Below are 22,199 nucleotides of genomic sequence, written 5' to 3'. Positions count from 1 at the left end.
TTAATGTATGCTTCTAATTACAGCAACTCTATTTTCTAGACCCCAGATAGGTTCTGTGAATATATAAAATAGGGGCTGTCAAATTACTTTTTGGTGAAAAGTCATGATTCATGTCATTTTGAGACCAAATAATGGAATGTCTAGAAATTGAAGTTATTTGTGATTAATAATTAAAGCAAAACTTTCCTTGAAAATTCAGCATCTCTAAAGATAGGTGTTTGTGGTTATTTATTTATTTTTTTTTTTTGCAGATATCAAGTGATGAACAGAAGTGGTGGGTGAGAACTAGTGAGCAGCCACTAGATCGTCATTTTATATAGTACGTGACATTGATTCTGCCTTTGTGAATTTATCACTTACTGCAGTCCCAGATTGCCCTTGACTAATGGACTGCTATTTATAAGTAGTTTTGAATATTAATCCATAAACTGCCTAGATTAAAGAAGCCAAGTCCCTTCTCATATTAATGTCAAGAAAAAAGTGGTATAAAATAATGGCATTAATATTAAATTTAGAATTAAAATAACTTAGAGTAAAAAGCCAGAATGGAATATCTAATTACCTTATGAGTTGTTGAATCTCTTATTTACTTTCAGCTCACGATATCCCTGGCACCACTTTCCTATGAGATTTGGGGAGGAATGCTTGCACATGTCTGCCAAGACTTGGTTTATGGGTAAGTTAAGTCCAAACCTTAATGCTGATCATGTCATATGTGAACTTCAGGATCAGTTGCTAGCTTAATCTTGTTTTCATTTCAATTATGTATCTGATAGCTTCATCTTATTCTGATATATTGTTAATGACAATTGCCCAAATTCCAAATCCAAAAAGGTACTTTTCACTGTGAATAATCTAACTTCCTTTATCCTAAAGTATTTACTTATGAATAAACTTACTACTTTCATAAATGATAAGCATTTAGACACACTTACAAAGGTGAAGAGACAGTAGTTGTAAAATATGGTTTATAACCCTTACTCCTAATTAAACTTCCCTTTCAATTCCTCCTGTTTCTTGCCATCATTCTTTGAAGGGGGTGGTAGTTATACCAATTGTGTTCTTTTTTTTACTGGCAATATTGGTGTGTTAGAACCTACTAATATAAATAATAATGGAAGACAGATGGTAATGGAAGGATGATAATGGAAGGCTAGGGAAGAAAGGGAATATATTTTAACGTTTGAGAAAGACTGATATAAAGAGCCTTTCTTGCAGCTAGGGATTTAACTCAGTCTGTGGTAGAACAGGTTCAATCCCCAGCACCAAAAACACAAAATAAAATTTAAAAGAGCCTTTGTTTACTACGTTTGTTTTTAAAATGTGCTGAATGAAAAATTTTCACCATTGCAATCTTGCTTTTTATTTCTCAGACTTAAATAAACCAACAGACTGCACAACTAAATTGCCTTTCATCTGTGAAAAATACAATGTATCTTCATTAGAGAAATATAGTCCAGATACTGCTGCTAAAGTTCAGTGTTCTGGGGATTGGATTCCTTTTCAGAATAAGGTAAAAAGAGAATTGCTACACTGTACAGACAGTGATTGCTTTCATGCTGGTTTATGGCCTATGGTGGAAGGCCAACCCATCAGACATCTTCACTAAGCGTCTCTGCATGCATCAGTATCCTGCCTGATCCTTTCTGTTGCCAGAAACCATGGGTGACATCAAGAGTTAACTCTCAAGTTAGTCATGCATGCAGGTATTTCAAAATGCAGCATTTCTATTCTGATGCTACCAACACTTAAATTGCTAAAGTGGATCTGTCAATGGTTAGTAATACATTGACTAGTCAGGACTATCTCTATGGCACATAAGAAACTGACTTAATTTCTGGCTGCTGTTTTCTTTTCCCCCTCAAGGAGAGCATCCAGACAGCATCTGACAATCAAATAAGATCAGCATTTCCCAAACTACTCTTCAGAGACTACACATATGCTACAAAATATTAATCATTGACTTTGCCTCCAAATGGGAATTTTATGATTAAAAAGGTTTGGGAAATGCTGCATTCTATATCTGCCTCTTTGAGATGCATAATCCATTTTGGTATACATATGTGTTAGGAAATGTGTTTGGCTACTAAAAAGAAATTGCTACAGTATGTTAAAACATTTATTCTCTCATATAAAAGATGTTTAAAGGTAAACCAGCTGGGTTGGTGTGGAAACTCCTAAAGTCTTCAAATTCAGGCTTCTTTGTGTCTGCTCTGCCATCCTTACTATAAGGCTTTCATGCTTAAGTTCAAATTTTCTCTCTAGGGTCTTTTCTAGAAGTGACTGGGTGACTTTGCCTATATTTTATTGGCCACTCCAGTCTATAAGAAAGATGAAAAATAATTTTTTGTAGGATGATGTTGCAAGGAGCACAATTTGGGGCACAACACTCACACCCAGTGATCATATTGTCAAAAAGAAAAAATATTTGACACCTGAAAGCATCTTTAGTAAGGGTAGCAGTGTATTCTGACTGCTAAAAATTAGGACAATTTGTTTAATTCTCCAACATACTAGAACCAGGTTAATTTGCATAGTTGACATAAAATTGAATTAAAATATCCTGCCAAGAGAAAAAGAGATGCTTTCTTTTCAAATGTGTTTCTTGATATAGGGAAGTAATGACTTTGAAATCAGAACAGAATCTAAATGCTAACCTTACCACTTGGTAGCTATTTCACTTATGTATTAAGTTACTTAACTTTCCTGTGCTTCAGTTTTCCCATTTGTTGTAAGAATTAAATGGACAAAACTACAAAAACTGCTTAGCATATAGAAAACACTCAAGAAATGAAAGATTTATTTTCTTTTTTCCATATTTTTGTTAGCATATTATAATTACATGTAATGGTGAGATTCATTTTTATGTACTGGTACATGCACACAATATAACAATATAATTTAGTCAACATTGAGTACTTTATAAGTCACAACAACCCTACCTAATGGTTTACAAATGAGGTAACCAAAAGAGAGTAAGTGACTTGTTCAAAGGCACAGAGTTACTGAGTGATGTGACTAAGAAGTTAACTGGAACCCAATATCTCCCCCTTTGAGATTTTTTTTTAATGTGATAGTTTGAAGACCATTCTTTAGTTCTTTATTTTGAAAGTATGAACCTGAATCCTTATGGTACTACTTTGCAAATTTACATATTTAACAGACGGAATGTCAGCAGCCCTCTAAAAGAGAGGCATTTACTTACTATGTGAGATTTCTTGTGTCTGTAATCTTATGCTTCATATGTGTCTTTGTTTGCAGTGCTTTCTAAAGATCAAACCCAAGTCTGTTAAATTTTCCGAAGCAAGAGATATCTGTCACTCCTATGGTGGCACCCTTCCTTCAGTGTTGAGCCAGAGTGAACAAGGTACCAGCAATTTTTTTTGAGAAATATGTTTTATTCTAATCCGGGAGTAAAGTAAGTTTTAAGAGATTGTAGGAAATTAATATATAAAAATAATCTTATTAGCCATCTATGGTGGTTCATGCCTATAATCCCAGTGACTTGGGAGGCTAAGGCAGGAGGATCGTAAGTTCAAAGCCAGCCTCAACATTTTAGCAAGGCCCTGCCTTAAAATAAAAAATAAAAAGGCTGGGGACATGACTCAGTTGTCAAGCATCCCAGGGTTCCATCCCTTGAACCCCCTCAAAAAATTTGTTTTAATTAAAGTACATTTTTATAGAGCAGATAAAAGATTATCTTGATAGTTAAACAAAAGGTATTCATTGATATTTTTAGCACAGGTTTATCTTTAATTTCAATAAATCAAATGCTTTTTTTAAAAAAAAATCTCTTTCTAACAGATTTTATTACATCATTGCTTCCGGATATGGAAGGTAGTTTATGGATTGGTCTGCGCTGGACTGCCTATGAAAGGATAAACAAATGGACAGATGATAGAGAACTGACATATAGCAACTTCCACCCATTGCTGGTTGGTCGAATGCAGAGTATACCAACAAATGTAAGATTTTTTGAATTGATGATGTATACAATTTTGTGAAATACCTGAGTCTCTCATAAATTATTGGATTAAAAACAAGGACCTAGATGGGCATAGTAGTGCATGCTGTAATCTCAGCAATTTAGGGGGCTGAGAAAGAAGGATGGCAAACTCTAGGTCAGCCTCAACAACTTAGCAAGACCCTTAGCAACTTAGCAAAACCCTATCTCAAAAATTAAAAAAGGACTGAGGATGTAGCTTAGTGGTAAAGCATTCCTGGGTTCACTTCCCAGTAACACGCACATACACAAAAGAACAAGGACCTATTGTATGATTCCATTTATATTATACCTATGGAATAGGCAAATTGATAAAGGTAGAAACTAACTGAGTGGTTGCTAGAGGCTAAGGAGGATGGAAGAGGTGGGGGTAATGGCTATAGAGTATGGGGCTTCTTTTTAGAGTGGTAAAAATGTTCTAAAATTGATTTCAGGGTGGTTGTACAACTCTGTGGATACATTGAAAACAATTAAGTATACACTTTAAATGGGTGAGTTGTATCCTGTATGAATTATAGCCCAACAAAGCCCTTAAGAGAACAACAACAAGCATCTCATAACTCCAGCCTTCAGGTGGATAACCTAGTTTTTCACAAGAGCATCAGATGCCATAGTACTTAATTAACAAGCATGTAAACTTGTCAGGAGTCTGTTGTAAACAGATGTAAATATGTATATTTTACTTAACACTTAGGGGATGTGGACCCTCAACCTCAGCTTCCTGAGAGAAAAAGATGTATTTGGTGATCATTTTTTTGTGAAGAGCTGCATGTATAGAAGCCATATACTTACTTTCTGGATGACATTCTCTTTCATAGGAAACAAGGGAAGGAGAGAGGGCAATGTGTTGACAGTAGTTACACCAACAGGACATTGCTGCCCATTGCTTCTGTTCTACCTACAGGCTGAGTCAAGACCATGTTTGTTCTCACAAAGGGCAAAGATTGAGAACCTAATATGAACGTCCAGTTTCAAAAATATATCCTGGATAATAATCAATTGATTTTCCTAACACAATGCTGCTTTGTTTAAGGTTGATGTTGATAGCAAAGGGAATTCGGAATTTTGTCTAACAGTGTACAAAGTAAATATCAAAATAAGACTTGGTTATAATAGAAAATGTGGAAGTTACACAAGGGCAAACACACACACACACACACACCACACACACACACACACACACACACACACACAGAGTCAACACTGATTCCACTTAAATTTAAACTTTGTTTTTATGGCTTTTAAACTTTCAGCCATAATCCATGTTAAGACATATATTTATTTATTTATTTATTTATTATTTTTTTTTTTAATATTTATTTATTTTTGTTTTCGGCAGACACAACATCTTTGTTTGTATGTGGTGCTGAGGATAGAACCCGGGCTGCATGCATGCCAGGCGAGCGCGCTACCACTTGAGCCACATCCCCAGCCCCAAGACATATATTTAAATCAGTATCCAGTACATAGATGTAGATATAGTACTGAATGAAAACACAAGTTTCAAGTAATAATACCCACCCTGAGAGATTGAACATCCTGATATTTTCCTTCTATTATCTTCTAGTCCATTTCATTCCACTCTTTTTTCTTATCCTATCCTATCCTGTTCTGTTTTATTATCACAAAGGCCAGCCAAAATCCACTGAATTGATTTCATGACCTACTTAATGACTTACCATATTTGAGCCCTGATTTAGAGAACCACAATATATATTTCAGTATCGTTTCTACAGGTTGGTTCCCTGGCACAGATGAGATCACAGTATAAATACTAATGAGCTCAACTTTCCTCATATAGTATTATATAATAAGTAATTATAGGTGCTATTAAGAGATCAACTTGAGGGCTGGGAATACAGTTCAGTGGTGAGCATTACCAATGAATGTGCAAGACCCAGGGTTTGATCTCTAGCACCAAAAGAAACCCCAAAAACAGCAGCTCAGCAGGCTGAGATAGGAGGATCTCAAGTTCAAAGCCAGCTTCAGCAACAATGAGGTGCTAAACAACTCAGTGAGACCCTATCTCTAAATAAAATACAAAATAAGGCTGGAAATGTGACTCAGTGGTTGAGTACCCCTGAGTTTAATCCGTGGTACACACACAAAAAAAAAAAAAAGAAAGAAAGAAAGAAAGAAAAAAAAACTACTTGATAAGCATTTTAATGTTTAAACATTATTTCTTGATATGCCACTATTTCCCTAACCAATGCTGGGTATTAGGTTGTTTCCAATTTTGCGTAATCATAAATAGTGCTGCAATGAACATCTTTGTGCATAAATTTTACTTATAATCCAGATTACCTCATTAAGATAAATTTAGGAAAAATTCTGGTTACCAAGTTGCTTTCCAGAAAGGTTTGAGTTTATATTCCTGTTAGTAGTATATTCTGACTGCCCTTCTATCCTCATGAGCATTTTAATAATATAACATGTATTGAGCCATTAATATATGCTAGACACTCTGCTACTATATCACATACATTGTCTCATTACTGTGCACAATAGGTGTAAAATAGGTATGTTATTTCTATCCTGTCTTAAAAATGTGGAGAACAGATAAAGAGTGTCGTTATCTGCCAGAGATTATGGAGCCTATGCATGCAGAAGCAAAATTTAAATCCAGGTCCAAGATTCTGCAGAACCAGGAACCAGGGTTCTTAGCTACTCTACTATATTGCCTCTAATGACATTAGCCTTTTAAAATTCTTGATAATTTTGTAGCTTAAATAATTTCATATTTTCATGGACATTCCTCTGATTTCAAATAAACTTTCATAAATTAGATAATAATTTGTGTTTCAAGTGTGAATATTCTTAGTCTTTGCAAAGTTATCTGTCAAAACCTTCCTGTATTTCTGATTGATTTTTTGGCTTTTATAAACTCAGGCTCACCCTGTGCTTCTTGCATATATTACAAATATTTCCCTAGGTTGTTTTTTAAGTCTGAATACTAGAATAAATATTTCTGGAACATTTTGAATTTTTTTGGAATATGGTCAATTCTGTCTTCTTTCTTCTTTTTCCCTCCACTGTGTTCAGATTAGAAAGTTTGTCATGTGTTACCTAAATGTATACCTGTATTTTCTTCTAGTTTTGTGTTATAGGTTGCCTTTTTTCTCTGATAACACATTATAACATTGATATATTGCATACACTGTCAGTGAATACTAGTCCTTTTCCTAATCTTAGCCACTTGTTCTACATCATTTATTGTATATACTTCCATCTGTTGAAAGCAATACAGGATGCCTACTTCATCATATATTAAGAGTGTATATATATGAGATATTATAGTCATGTGTAACATAATGACATTTCAGTCAACATTAGATTACGAATATAGTAGTGGTCCCATAAGATTATGATGGAGGGCTGGGGATATAGCTCAATTGGTAGAGTGCTTGCCTTGCATGCAGGAAGGCCCTGGGTTCAGTTCCCACCACTTCCCGACTGGCCTCTGCCAAAAAAAAAAAAAAAGATTGTAATGGAGCTGGAAAATTCTTACCTAGTGTGTTATAGCCATGGTAACATTGTAGCAACACACTATTCACATCTTTGTGGATGGTGTTGCCAACAAACCCACTGCACTTCCAGTAATATGAAAGGATAGCAAATGGCCAGGTGCAGTGGTGCACGCCTATAATCCCATTTACTTGGAAGTCTAAGGCAGGAGGATTGAAAATTCAAAACCAGCCTAGGCAACTTAGTGAGACCCTGTCTCAAAATTAAATTTAAAAAACAAAAGGGCCTGGGGATGTGACTCAGTGGTTGAGTGCTTACCCGGCATATGTGAGGTTCTGGGTTCTATTTCCAACACAGAAAGAAAGAAAAAAAAGTTTAGAAATAGAAAAATGGTTAAGGAATAAAGATAAAAGAAAGAAGGTATTTTATATAATGTGTTTGGGTTTTAAGTTAAATGATACTCAAACAAGTAAAAAATTTTTAAATATTTAAGTATGTGACTTTAAAAACTATAGGAAGCTAATGTTGATTTATTATTGAAGAAAGAAATTTTTTATAAATTTAGTGTGACCTAAGTGCACAGTGTTTATAAGGTCTGCAATAGTGTATAGTCATGTTCTCAACCTTTACTTCACTGCTCACTCACTGACTGTCCCAATTTCCAGTCCTGTAAACTCCATTCATGGTATTTCCCTCTATAATTTTAATATTTTATATAAACAGTATTTTTACTGTACCTCTTCTATGGTTAAATATGCATATACCCTCATGTCACCATTGCCTATAATATTTAGTACAGTAACATGCTGTTCAGGCTTGTAGCCTAGGAGCAATAGGTTATGTCATATACCTTGGCATATAGTAGAATACACCACTGGGTTTGTGCAAATGCACTCTATGATGTTTGCTCAGTGACAGAATCACCTAATGTGAATTTCTCATAGGGTGTCCTCCCCTTCTTCAGCAACACATGACTGTATTTAGAATGGTGTTTGTCATTGAGAGAACATCATAGAGTATACTTACACAAACTAAGACAACTATGACATCACTAGTTGATACAGTCTTATGGGACCACTGTCACATGTGTGGTTTGTGGTTGACCAAAGTAGTGTTATACAGCATATAACTGTACTATAATTTTGCCATATTTTAAAAAGTATAATAGGATTAGTTTTCCTTTACATATGCCATTAAAACTGTCTTTGGCTATTCGTGTCCATTCTTCCAGACAAACTTTAGAATCACAAAAATTAAACTCCTGATGAGAATTTGACTACATTTTAGGGGAAAATGATATATTTTTAATTAATATTCCAATTAAGAAATGTGGTATACTATACTCTCCATTTATTCAAGTCTTCCCATAGATTACTCTGTGACGTTTAATAGGAGTTCTGTCACTTCCTATTGCCATTAAAAATGGCAGTTTTTTTTCTTGATTTTTCTACTGATATTTGGAAAGCTATTGTTTAGGGATTTTTGTATTTTTCCATAGGTATCCATCTAACTAAATGCTCTTATTCTTCTACTTTTCTTTAAAACTAGATTTTCTTGGGTTTCTAATTAGATAATCTGCAAATAACAGTTATCTTTTGTGAAAAAAATATTTTTTTTAGTTGTGGATGGACACAATATCTTAATTTAATTTATTTTTTTTTTAATGTGGTGCTGAGGATCAAACCCAGTGTCCCATGCATGTGAGGCAAGTGCTCAAACCCTGAGCCACAACCTCAGTCCAAATAACAATTATCTTAATTTCTATACTTACCCCTCTCATTTTCATTTCATGCCTCCCTACATATGCCAAAACTTCCACAACTCTGGAAAACAACAGGAGTAATAGCCACCACCCTGGATTTGATCTTGATCTTAACAGTATTGTCTGCAGTCTTTTGTTGTTAAATATGATGTTGAGGGGCTGGAGATGTGGCTCAAGTGGTAGCGCATTCGCCTGGCATGTGTGGCCCGGGTTCGATCCTCAGCACCACATACAAACAAAGATGTTGTGTCTGCCGAATATTAAAAAATAAATATTAAAAAAATTCTCTCTCTCTCTCTTTAAAAAAAAAATATTATGTTGACTGATGGGCTCGGTGGTATAGTGCTTGCCTAGTATGTTCAAGGCCCTGGGTTTGATCCCTAGCGCCTCAAACACACACACACACACACACACACACACACACACACACATACATATATATGTTTATATATAATTCTATTATAAGCTTATTTCAAATTCTTAATCATGAAAAAGTATTATATTTTCTAAAGCTTCTTTTCATCATCTGTTGAAATTATCATATAGTTTTTACCTAATAATAGGTGTGATGTTCTTAGCATAAAATCTAGTTGTTTGGGGGCTGGGGATGTGGCTGAAGCGGTAGCATGCTCGTCTGGCATGCGTGCGGCCCAGGTTCGATCCTCAGCACCACATACAAAACAAAGATGTTGTATCCGCTGATAACTAAAAAATAAATATTAAAATTCTCTCTCTCTCCTCTCTCACTCTCTCTTTTAAAAAAAAATCTAGTTGTTTGGAGTGAATAGTTTTACTGTTCTAACTGAATTAGATTTGAAAGAACTTTATTTGAGAATGTTTTCACCTGTGTTCATAGAGTTAATTTTTTAAGCCATGCTGATCATGTGAGCCTCAGAAGACAAACCAGGTAGTTTTCTATCTTTTCTGTGTTCTGGAATTATGACACTACTGGGGTATTATCTTTCCCTGAAAGTTTGAAAGAACTATGTACAAAAATGTCAGAATCCTTTTAAGACATCAGTCTTTAATAACAAAGGAGTTTGTTGCAGTAGTTGATGGCCCAGCTCCAAAGTGAGATTACTAGGTTTTAATTCCAATTCAGCCACTTACTGCACTTTGGAAGCTTATTGAATTTTTCCTGGGCCTCAGTTTCCCATCTGCAAGTTCCAATTCTATTGCACCCACCTCCTAAGTTCATTGTGAGGATTACATAAGAATAATTCCTTCAAAGTTTTAGCACAGTACCTGACAGACACATCAGGATTTTTTTCCCTAATAACCATTATTGTTAATTTCCAATTTTCTCCCAAATCACTGGTACAGTTTGGTGTTTCTATTTTCCTTTATGATTGGTATTTTTCAAGTATCTATTTGGGCTGGGGCTGTAGCTCAGTGGTAGAGCACTTGCCTAGCATGTGTGAGGTATGGGGTACGATCCTCAGCACCACATAAAAATAAATAAATCGAATAAAGGTACTGTGAAAAAAATTATTAAAAAATAAAAATGGTTGGGGCTGGGGTTGTGGCTTAGTAGTAGAATACTCGCCTAGTACGTGTGAGGTGCTGGGTTCAATCCTCAGCACCACGTAAAAAATAAATAAACAAAATGAAGGAATTGTGTCCAACTACAACTAAAAAAAATACATATAAAAAAGGTATCTATTTCATTTAGATTTTCAAACATATTAGAATAAAGTGGTATACAGTATTTTTAAGTCTTCATATTGTATTTTAAATGCATTTTACTTTTTCTTATTTAGGTTTTAGAAAAATAGGTGCATGTTATTAGTTTACTCTCTTTTTCACTTTTTAAGCCTATTGCTCAATCCATGTTTATTCATGCTACTTCCACATTTTCCTGTCTGGCTTTTCCTGGAGTTACTTTTTTGTTCATTTTCTAGTTTTTTATATTGAATTTTTAGTCTGCTTTTCCTTTAAAAAAAAAAAAGAGAAATCATTTAATAATACACATTTGCCTCCACAAAAAGTTCGGCCCATATTCCTTTTTCGGATTTTTAAAATTTTTATTCTTTATTATAATTATTTTATTTCAATTTTGGTTTAATATTTATGGAGTAGCATTTTTTTTAGAATTTCTTGCCCCTGGTATAAGGTTACTTTTAAAAATTTTTGTAAGTGTGATGTTTCAAATATATAAAAAATATAGGAACAATATACTTTGCATAATTTTTATGTCTCAAATTATTAATTATAGAATGAAATCTAGGTAAACTTTTATCTTAATATATGGAAATTTTTGCAGTGACTCATATAGGACCCAACTTAAAGGTGAATTCTCTATTATGAGGTATAGATTTCATCATTACAAAAAGCTCAGAAACATTGAATAAATTTAATTAATCATGTTTTTGCCTATTTGAACTATTAAGACTGAGAGAATGTTAAGTATTATTGTAGCTATTTTTATTTTATATCTAATAATTTTTCTTTATGTGTTGGAAGATATACTTACCATATTGCCACTATTTTGTTTTTTAATTTCTCAAATTAATTGTTTTTTTCTTAGACTTTGAAAGTTTAATCAGGGTTTTCATAGAAATTTCATAGTAAATTCCTTGATGGGATATTTTTACAGGGGGACAAAAACAATTTGGAATCCAGAATTTTCTTGCTGGGATCTTCAGACTGTTAGTTTAATAATCCCATGTCCATATTTGCCTTTTTATTCAGTTCTTTGATGAAGAGTCCCACTACCACTGCGCTGTGATATTCAACCTCCCAAAGTCACCTTTCACTGGGTCGTGGAATTTTACTGCCTGCAGCGAATACTACTCTGTATCTCTCTGTCAGAAATATTCAGGTATCAATTGTTATCTAGATAACTAAGGCACTTTATGCTGTTAGAAATATATGGTTCTTTTTTACAAAAATCTTATAAATGAATTCATATGAATTTATAATCATGGGTAAATTATATTGCCTCATTGTGGCAGATTATCTCAAATGGAATGTGATTTTTTTTCAAGTGGCATTCCCATACTTAATAAAATATAAAAAATATAATATGGAATTTTTTAATAGTAGTTGTCTACTGAGTGTAAGTTATGGGTAAATTATGTTCTTTCTACTCTGGTATATTTTTCAAATTTTAGCTTTCATTTTGAGGAAAGGAGAAGAAAAAACAATATTTTAAATGTAATTCAGTACTGTATAAATATTCACTGTTAAATTCAGCACCAATTTTAAAGTTACAAAGCACTATAAATGGATCACTATGACTTCCTCTAACCCAAACACAAATAAAATGGGTACTTAAAAACAGAAATTATCCATAATTTGAAAAAGATATTACATTGCTTTTCATTGACCATAGAGAGTTTTTAACAAGTACTTAAGAACAATAACAACAAAAAAATTGTTACACAATGAGAACCTTAAGTATATTTCTTGTACTTCGGCAGTTTTTTTTCTAAATTGATCTTTACCCATTTGTCCCACGCTTTTTAGTCACTGCCTTATTCAGATAAATACTATAAAGCAGGAATTCAAATATCTCCTCTTGTAAGTGGCTTTGTGCATTGTTTATTGTTTTCTTTTACAGACACTGAAGACAGACAGCCCTTGCAGAACACCTCAAAAACTGTAAAGTATCTTAATAACCTGTACAAAATAATCCCAAAGATACTGACGTGGCTCGACGCCCAAAAGGAGTGCCTGAGGGAGAACATGCACCTGGTGAGCATCACCGACGCCTACCAACAGGCATTCCTCGCTGTGCAGGCAGTCCTTCAGAACTCTTCCTTCTGGATTGGACTCTTCAGTCAAGACGTAAGTTTTCAGTTCCAACCGCAAGGATTGGATGACAGATGTGACATTTTTATTGTGCATTGCATTTCTTGTAGACTAAAAAAAAAAAAACCAGAGGTTTTTAAATCTGACTCCAGTAAATTTGATGTATATATGTTTTGTGTGTGTGACAATGATCTTTCCACAAGGTATAGTGCCTTATTGATTAGATGAAGAAATTGTTCTAGCAGATAAAAATACTTTAGCACTTTGTATTTGTTCTAGCCATAGAGTGAGCTAGATTCAGGAGCTGCCATATCTCTTCAGCCAACAGAAAGAAAGAAGAAAAGAATGTAAAAACCAGATGAGATTGTGCATATGGAAGCGCTATGGATGATATTGAAGGAAACTTTCCATCAGTTTCAAACTCGGCAGAAAAGTTAAGCCATTCTAAAAAGAGATTAGAGTAGTGTATCACATCTCAAGTCCTATTCCTGGGCAGATGACTTGGGTACCTCTGATTCGTTGCACTGCCCAGCAGAGTACTGGTCTCCTATTGATTCCCAGCATTGACATTTATGCAACATGAACAGGGATTGGTATGCAGCTAAGCAAGCTTTGGCTCCAGTCAAATGGAGGATTTTTTTTTAAGCTATCATATTCCTCTCAGCATTGTAGGCATATATGCCTCTCTTCTTGGACACGGTATACGCCACTATACCAAGACAGGTCTAGGACTGCATGGAGAAAATGGAAATGAAGACAATTTAGTCCTGGAACAAACCGAGAATAGAATTGGTAAATGATGGGAAAAAAAGACATTGCCAGAAGCTCAATTAAAAGTAGCATTTAGAATTGACTTTCTGGGTTTCTGAGGATTCTGAAATTCACCCCCAAATCAAGCCAGAGCTGCTTTCCCAACCTCCCAGTGTCCACTCTTTCACAGCATTTACTTGCTGTCTTTTCAGTGTTTACTGTGCTGTGAAACCTGTCTTTGTTTCTGTTGCAAGGGTGGTAATAAGTTATTACATTTCCTAGTTTCTCTCGCCTTCAATTTGAGAAAATTTTTAAAATGTAGTATATTAAAACAAAAATATTGAAGTCACCATTTAACGGGAAAGTTGCAGTTATTCAAGTACTTAAAAATAAATGTGATTTAGTATTTTGATATGTATCCTTCAACTTATTTTTCTGTCAGTATATATTTATTTTTTAAAACAATTGGGGTCATATTGTTTTATAATGTCTTCTCCCATTTAATGATTTTGTTCTTTTTTTATTCTGTTTTTACGTCACTTATGCTTTTCTTCTCCTTAATTTCCCCTTGATTTTAACATATCCTGTGTAGCTGTATATTATATATCTTCATAACCTTCCCTAAATCTTAAAGAGTATTTCTTAGGATATTAATAAATAATACTTTAGTTTGAGAGCAATGGAAAGATATTGGAAGACTTTAAAGAGAATGGTAACAATATAAGATTTTTACTGAAGTAAAATGACACTGGGTGAAGGGTGGAGGAGGGAGTGAGCAGTATGCAGATGTGAAGAATAGCTGTTTTCATATGAATTCATACAGGATATGTTCGTCTGACCAAGGCTTGTTTACAGTGTTGGAAGTGTAGCAGTTCTGGGTTAACATCCCTAAGTTGTTAGCTGGCCAGAAGAACAGAGCAAGACACAGGCCATCTTAGGGAATGTCAGGAAGGAACAGGGATCCACATCTACAGAGAATGTCAGCCAGAGGCAAGAATATTGGGAGTTTTCAGTGAATAAGAAGAGCATAATCCTTATAGGAAGTGATCAAAGGAGGTAAAAATACCTACTACCCCCTTCTCATGGCCCTTCCATTTCTAAGAATGCAAGAACAAACAGCCTTCCCTTGTGGGTGCTGAAAGGTTATTCCCTTGGAAAAGCCAGGTTTGGATTAAGATCAATTAAGGCCAAGAATTCAGTAAGGAAATATTTGTCACTTTAATTAAGAGATCTTATTTTCAGAAAGGAGACTGAGAGTGGGATGATTTACCAGGAAGGAATGGAGGTTCCAAAGCCTAGGGCCAGGAACTGAGGGAGGTACAGCACAGGGGAAAGAGGGCAAGGCAGTGTGGGTAAGAGTGTAGCATAATCACACCCCAAAGGCCACATTGAGGCCTTGGGGGCTTAGGAATTGGTTGCTATGGTTACAATTGGACCTCTAGTCAAGAATAGTTCAGAACGAAGCAGCTGGTAGTGCTAAGGCTTGATTGTGTTTGCTGTTTATGGTTCACTAAGGAGCCTATGTCTAGCAAGGCATATGGGCTCAGGAAAGCTTGATTCAGTGTTGGACCAAATCAGCATTGGTTAGATAAGGCCCAGTGCCCTAGTGGCACCATAGGGAAACTCAGACGGTCCTCTACCCCACAACCCATGCCCTGGACTTCTACTCTGTAAATCCTTTCTCAAGATAGGTGGGTGATCGGGCCCCTGTCAGGATGTACAGACAGGTGTCCCCAGGCTTCTTATCCACCCCAGACTAGATAAGGGAGTAAACTGCCTTTAAAACAAGTGTCAAACAGTAGTGAGAAATTTACAAGGCCTAAGGAGTTAAGAGAAAAGGAACTGGACTGGAGTTGTTGCTCAGTGGTAGTACGCTTGCCTAGCATGTGTAAGGCACTGGGTTCGATTCTCAGCATTGCATGTAAATAAATAAAATAAAGGTCCATTGACAACTAAGAAATTTTTTTTAAAAAAAGAGAGAAAGGGAACTAATATTTATGTAGCACTGTGGTCCAGCTAATCATTGGGTTACATATTCTAATTAATTATCCCATTAATTCTAGCCCCATGAAACTGTCATACTATTTAATAGATGAGAAGATGGAAATTTGGAGAGATAGGCTCACAAATCAAAAGCTAGTAAGTAACCAAACTGAATTCAAAACCAGATATGCTTACCTCCAAAGCCGTTCTTCCCACTGCACCTTTTCATCCTTGCCTACAGCAGTTCTCACTCCATTTTAACTTCCAGTTTCCAACAACCAATAGTTCCGATAATATGTGAGGTAGCAGAGTGTCATGGTGAGAACCATAGATTTTAAGGACTGGCAGCCTGGATTAGAATACCAGCACTATGACTCTGCACACATTACATACCCTCAGTTCCCCTCATCTGTAAAATAGAGGTAATAATAGTACCTCTCTCATGATTGTTATGAGGGTTAAGAAAGTTGATATTTTTAAAACACTTAGAAAAGTGCCTGGGACATACTAAGTGTTATGTGACATGTATCTCTGTTCCTTTCATTAAAATGTTTCCTTTAAAAGTAGAGGGTAAAAATAATACAAAAGGGATAACATGAGTTTTATCATTTGAAATGTATTTCTGCTCCTTTCAGGATGAGCTCAACTTTGGTTGGTCAGATGGGAAACCTCTTCATTTTAGTCGCTGGGCAGACAACAACAGGCAATTTGAAGACTGTGTAATATTAGACACTGATGGATTCTGGAAAACGGCTGATTGCAATGATAAGCAACCAGGTGCTATTTGCTACTACCCAGGAAGTATGTGGATTTCAAATGTTTTAATGCTTAAATTATTGGTCTTATCAATAGTAAAATTTTGAGTGGCTTTATAAAATTTGATTTTGGAATTATAAAGAAATTATAATGTCCTTTTTATAACAAATTTTGTTGCAAGCATTTGTATTGAAGTAGAATTATTTTAAAATCACGCGTTTTTATTTAGCATTTTTATCTTCATTTTTATATCAGTTAACACTTTATTGACATGTAAAGTCCCATTTTTAGCCTCATTTTGCATATATTTTGAATTCATGTTGTTTTAGAAAATCTACTTTTGTTGGAATTCTTTCATAATTCTTAACATCAACAACTAACAAACTTTTATGATCCACTGTTAAGATTCAGTTGATTGCAAGTAGCAATGACAAGCTCAAGCTAGCTTAAAGGAGAAGGGAAATTAGAACCCTAGAAATAGGGAAAGAGCTGAGCCTCCTAGGGAATGGAGGTCAGGAACCCAGAGATGTTCCCTTCCACCTGTTTTTCCCTGTGTATCTGCACTCGGTTCTTTATATACTTCCTACTTGTCTCTGCATATAGTGGTGTTTGGTGTCTCTTCAACTTTTACTTAATAGATGTAAGTGGAGATGAGTTAATGTTTCAGAATTTCACTTTTTGTATTCTTAGACTGATGGATTTAGCCTGAGTCAGATATACAACCTCTAGACCAATTAGAGGAAAATGATTTTATGACTGTCAGGGGCCTACATTTGTGGGTTTGTGATAGAAAGAACATGCTATTTTAGAGACAAAAGAATTTATTGTGAGGTGGGGAAGATACTGAATGGTCTATACTACATATTAAGCTAATTTGATTTATTGTGAGTAGAGCATATCTATATTTACATCTTCTTAAGTGCACGGCCTTTCATAAAATGAACAAAAAAGCAGACTTTCTAGAGGCTATATTTTAAATTATATTTCTGTTTGATTTGGTTAAAGTAATAACTTAGTTAGAACATCAACTATTTCATTAAACTGTTCCTATAGCCAGGCACCGTGGCACATGCCTGTAATCCCAGTGGCTCGGGAGGCCAAGGCAGGAAGCTCACAAATTCAAGGTCAGCCTCAGCAACTTAGCAAGACCCTGTCTCAAAATAAAAAAAATAAAAAGGGCTAGGGATGTGACTCAGTGGTTGAGTGCCTCTGGATTCAATCCCTGGTACCAAAAATAAATAAATAATAATTAATTAAATTAGAGATGTCAGTAATTAAAAATTTGAAAATGAATTTTTAAAGTTATAGTGAAGTGCTTGTTAATTAATAGTTTTGTATAATTTCTCTGAGGTGGCCCCTTGTACTTGATATTTCATAATGCAGGAAGACAGAAACTGCATTTAATCTAAAAACACCTAATTTTTTACATTCTTATATTTTACAATAGGGGAAAGAAAATTTCTTCCCTACAGAAAGACAGTTTTCAATACATAATATTTGAATATAAACAGAAAAGCAAGCATCACCAGGCTATTACTACTTGACTTCCTAAATATTTCTTACAAATTAGTTCTAATGACTATGAACAGGGTTTAACATTTACATCTAAAATTAGAATTTTTATCATTTACTGTTTTTTCTAGATGACACTGAAAAAGAGGTCAAACAAGTCAAAAGTATTAAATGTCCATCTCCTGTTCTAAATACTCCGTGGATATCATTTCAGAACTCTTGCTATAATTTTATGGTAACAAAGAATAGACATATGGCAACAACACAGGATGAAGTTCATTCTGAGTGCCAGAAACTGAGTAAGTATATTATACTGTTATTATATTTTGTATCATACTAATTAAAAAAAACTGTTATAAATATTTCTAATTAGCACTAGTAATTTGATTTAAAAATATTTATCTCCTTATTTCCACATTATGAATGACAATATATAAAATTTTGTGTTTGGTTCAAATGACAAGTATTAAATTAATTTCTTTGTTCATCCATTTGAGAACTAGTCTGTCTTTATATGTGTGAACAAGATGGGTTCATCTTAAGGAAAAGAAATAATACTAGAGAGCAGAGAACTGGATGTCAAACAAGCTAGACAAAGGGAAAAGTGAAAAAAGGTTAGTTCAAGTGGTCAAAAGCTTAGAAATAGCACTGAGTAACAGCCATGCTTAAAAGAAATGTACATTTTACACTTTGGGCTCTCAAGACTCGAGATACTTCCTATGAAATCCATTGAAGATTTATGACTTCTATACAACAGAACTTTTGGAACTGTGAACTCTGTGGGAAGTACCTTTGGAAAATATCAAGCCATTATTCCCCAAAGTGTTCTCTGTGTAACATTAGTCTTGAGAGATGTCCTGCAAAACAGATGTCCTCCAAAACCTTTTGTTTGACATTCTCCAAGTCATTAGCCTGTTTTATTTTATTTATTTATTTTTTTGAGAGAGGAGAGAGAATTTTAATATTTATTTTTTAGTTTTCGGCGGACACAACATCCTTGTTTGTATGTGGTGCTGAGGATCGAACCCGGGCCGCACACATGCCAGGCGAGCGCGCTACCGCTTGAGCCACATCCCCAGCCCCATTAGCCTATTTTAATACTGGCATAAATGAACTAGTTTATCTCTGTTTAAACCAGTTTGCAAAAATTTTATCCATGTAGATCTTGTCTGAGATGGCCCCTTGCTAATTTACTGAAATACTAGACTTTGGGGCTGGGGTTGTGGCTCAGCTGTAGAGTGCTTGCCTAGCACGTGTGAGGCACTGGGTTCAATCCTCAGCACCACATAAAAATAAACAAATAAAATAAAGGTATTGTGTCCAACTACAACTTAAAAAAAAAAAAAAGATTAAAAAAAAAGTAGTCTTTTTTTTTTTTTTTAGCCTTAATAGGAAGTTGTCTTACAGTCCATATCAGAGGCTTTTTGGTACCAGGGATTGAACTCAGGGGCACTCAACCACCGAGCCACATCCCCAATTCTATTTTGTATTTTATTTAGAGACAGGGTCCCACTGAATTGCTTAGCACCTTGCCATTGCTGAGGCTGGCTTTGAACTTGCGATCCTTCCAGCCTCCCCAGCTGCTGGGATTATAGATGTGCACTACCATGCCTGGCCAAAGGCTTTTTTTAAATTACAGAGTAATCTCTTGATAATATGTCATTAATGTAGGTGGATTTGTGCCACCTGGATGATGAGCTCTAAATGAGGAAAGTTAAATGAATCAATGTCTAAAATTCTTTACTTGGATACTAGTTTTCCACTACACTGTAGGACCACATTTAATATTTAAATGTTTGAATATTTAATTTATTCATTTTAGTATAATGAGATAGCTTCAGTTTTGTGTCTTTCTAATTTTTCAATATTGCATATGTTTTGAAGAATATTAAATTGGGGAATAAAACTTTCTAAATTTGTCAAACAAAATAAAATGTTCTGGATAATTAATTATTAAAATTATCAACTTTATTATTTAACAGATTCACAATCACACATGTTGAGTATTCGAGATGAAAAGGAGAATAACTTTGTTCTTGAACAACTTCTATACTTCAATTACATGGCTTCCTGGGTCATGTTAGGAATAACTTATGAAAGTAAGTTGTAAATCTGCCAATTTTCTCTGTTTATATTAGCCCTTCATTATAGCCTTCTTGTCAAACTGTAGAAGTCTAGTTCTTCAAAGTATGTGATTTATCAATATACAAAAAATATAATTATACAGGGGTTGGGGATATAGCTCTGTGGTAAAACCCTTGCTTAACATGTATGAGGCCCTGTGTTTGATTGCTAGTATTGCCAAAAATTTTTAAAAGCATAACTATGTACTTGATCTAACTTATACACATACCAAGATAGTTTTTATGTCTCTGCTAATGCCATTGTTATACCTTTACCACCAAGCTAAGAGTTAAATAGTGGAAAAAAATTTCTGTCCTCCACTCTTCCTTCTGGAAACTCAAGACTAACTAAAAATGACCACACTCACATATAAATGTCTAGTACTTACTTTATATCTCAACTATGTGAAATGAATGACAACAGAATTACACTTTTATTAATGTTTCACCTTTGGGTTTATAGCACTGGCTTGAGGTAGGCATAGGGTAATAAGAAACAGGAAAACAACACCCCTGGTCTTACAGAGGAATCGAACATTTGAAAGTAGGACTAAACAACACTAATCCAAAATTTGATTGATGAGAAAATTTTAAAGCACTGCATCTAATATAGGAGACACATGACCAATTTAGAAAGTTACTCAGAGATAAACTGAAAACCATGACAGTTATGCAGTTATACAAAAGAAAATCTTTCTGTGGGCACAAAGTATGGAAAACATACATTTCATCTAGAAGGGGGCACAGGACAAGAAGCCAGAAGTAGGGTAGAAAAGGAAGCTAAGTTACTCAAATCTGACTTTTTTTTTTATAGTTGTAGATGGACAGCATGCCTTTATTATATTTGCTTATTTTTTATATGTGGTGCTGAGGATCAAACCCAGTGCCTCACATGTGCAGGCGAGTGCTCTGAGCTACAACCCCAGCCCAAATCTGACCATTTTAAAAAATGTATGCTTTTTTCTTTGGTAACCTAACTGCTTGATAGGGTTGCCACCATTTTCTTTAAATGTTTATTTATTTATTTAAATGTGAGTTAATGAAGATTAAACTGTGAAGCAATATGTAAGCCTTGGTCTGATAATTGAGGATGAGTTAGTTCATCATAGTAGGACTTAATTGGCCCAGTGCTTTTCTTCAATAGCACGTGAGTACAGTTTAAATTTTAGGGGTAAGAAAAAAATGGAGAAAAACATGATAGAATAGACTTTGCCTGAAAGTGACTGAAGAAACAACAGTCTTGTATTGAGCATTAGAAAACAAACCCAGGATTCAGAGATTGAAATTGTGTACTCAGATGTTATTTGTAGTTATATCATCAGAAACAACAGGAAACATATTCTAAGTTCTGTAAAAGATGGTGGAATGTGATGGACATCATTATCCAAAGTACATGTATGAAGACACAAATTGGTGTCAGCATACTTTATATACAATCAGAGATGAAAAATTGTGCTGTATATGTGTAATAAGAATTGTAATGCATTCCACTGTAATTTATTTTTTAAAAAATCAATAAAAAAACACATAAAGCACTTTAAAAATAAGCGTTTTCATATCCAAAGACTTCAGGTTATCTAAACTTTTATAAAATGTATAGGTAACAAAAATTTTACTAAAATATATAGACATATGAAGAGACATAGAAGGATTTTTTCCAAACACTAAATTTGGTTTAAATTTAATTTTTCCTGACTTAATTAATATCCATAAGTCACTGTTTTTAGTTACATTAGAATACTTACAGAATATTTAATTGTATATAGCACTTATAAAAGAGCTTTGGTTTTTAAAACCTTCTGATTTTTCAACAGTGGGGCCTTGAATAGGAATTACCAAGTCAATATGGCAGCTGAGAGACACTACCAGCTAGGTGAAAAAGTGACCTTTCCTCACAGAAATATATCACTGCCTGTTGTATTGTTTAGAAAACTGGTAACTTTTGAAGATCCAAAAAAGGAAAAAGGAACTGGGAAACTAAGGTGTTATAAAGCAACAAGTAAGAACCAAGTCATACGCACAGCCTTGGGGTGTGAGCTCTTGGTGCCGGCCAATGCTTAGGTGTATTGCTTGCTCCGGGAGATGTTAATCA

The 22,199-nt window shown here is 34.6% G+C and overlaps 1 protein-coding gene across 1 annotated transcript in view; it reads left to right on the top strand.

Moving 5' to 3' along the window:
* The window catches only part of Ly75 (lymphocyte antigen 75), a 131,017-nt gene that overhangs the window by 56,338 nt on the left and 52,480 nt on the right, over positions 1-22,199 (top strand). The window contains exons 18-27 of the mRNA XM_048811964.1: positions 252-319; positions 597-676; positions 1,374-1,513; positions 3,262-3,367; positions 3,805-3,965; positions 11,922-12,051; positions 12,793-13,019; positions 16,352-16,517; positions 18,116-18,283; positions 19,967-20,083. Of these exons, the coding sequence (XP_048667921.1) occupies positions 252-319; positions 597-676; positions 1,374-1,513; positions 3,262-3,367; positions 3,805-3,965; positions 11,922-12,051; positions 12,793-13,019; positions 16,352-16,517; positions 18,116-18,283; positions 19,967-20,083 (1,363 nt within the window). The remainder of the gene's footprint in view (positions 1-251; positions 320-596; positions 677-1,373; positions 1,514-3,261; positions 3,368-3,804; positions 3,966-11,921; positions 12,052-12,792; positions 13,020-16,351; positions 16,518-18,115; positions 18,284-19,966; positions 20,084-22,199) is intronic.

Source organism: Marmota marmota, unplaced genomic scaffold (assembly GCF_001458135.2).
Source record: "Marmota marmota marmota unplaced genomic scaffold, marMar, whole genome shotgun sequence".
NCBI classification, from domain to species: domain Eukaryota; kingdom Metazoa; phylum Chordata; class Mammalia; order Rodentia; family Sciuridae; genus Marmota; species Marmota marmota.
Note: the sequence above shows the minus strand (reverse complement) of the source record. Positions and strands in the feature narration are given on the sequence as shown.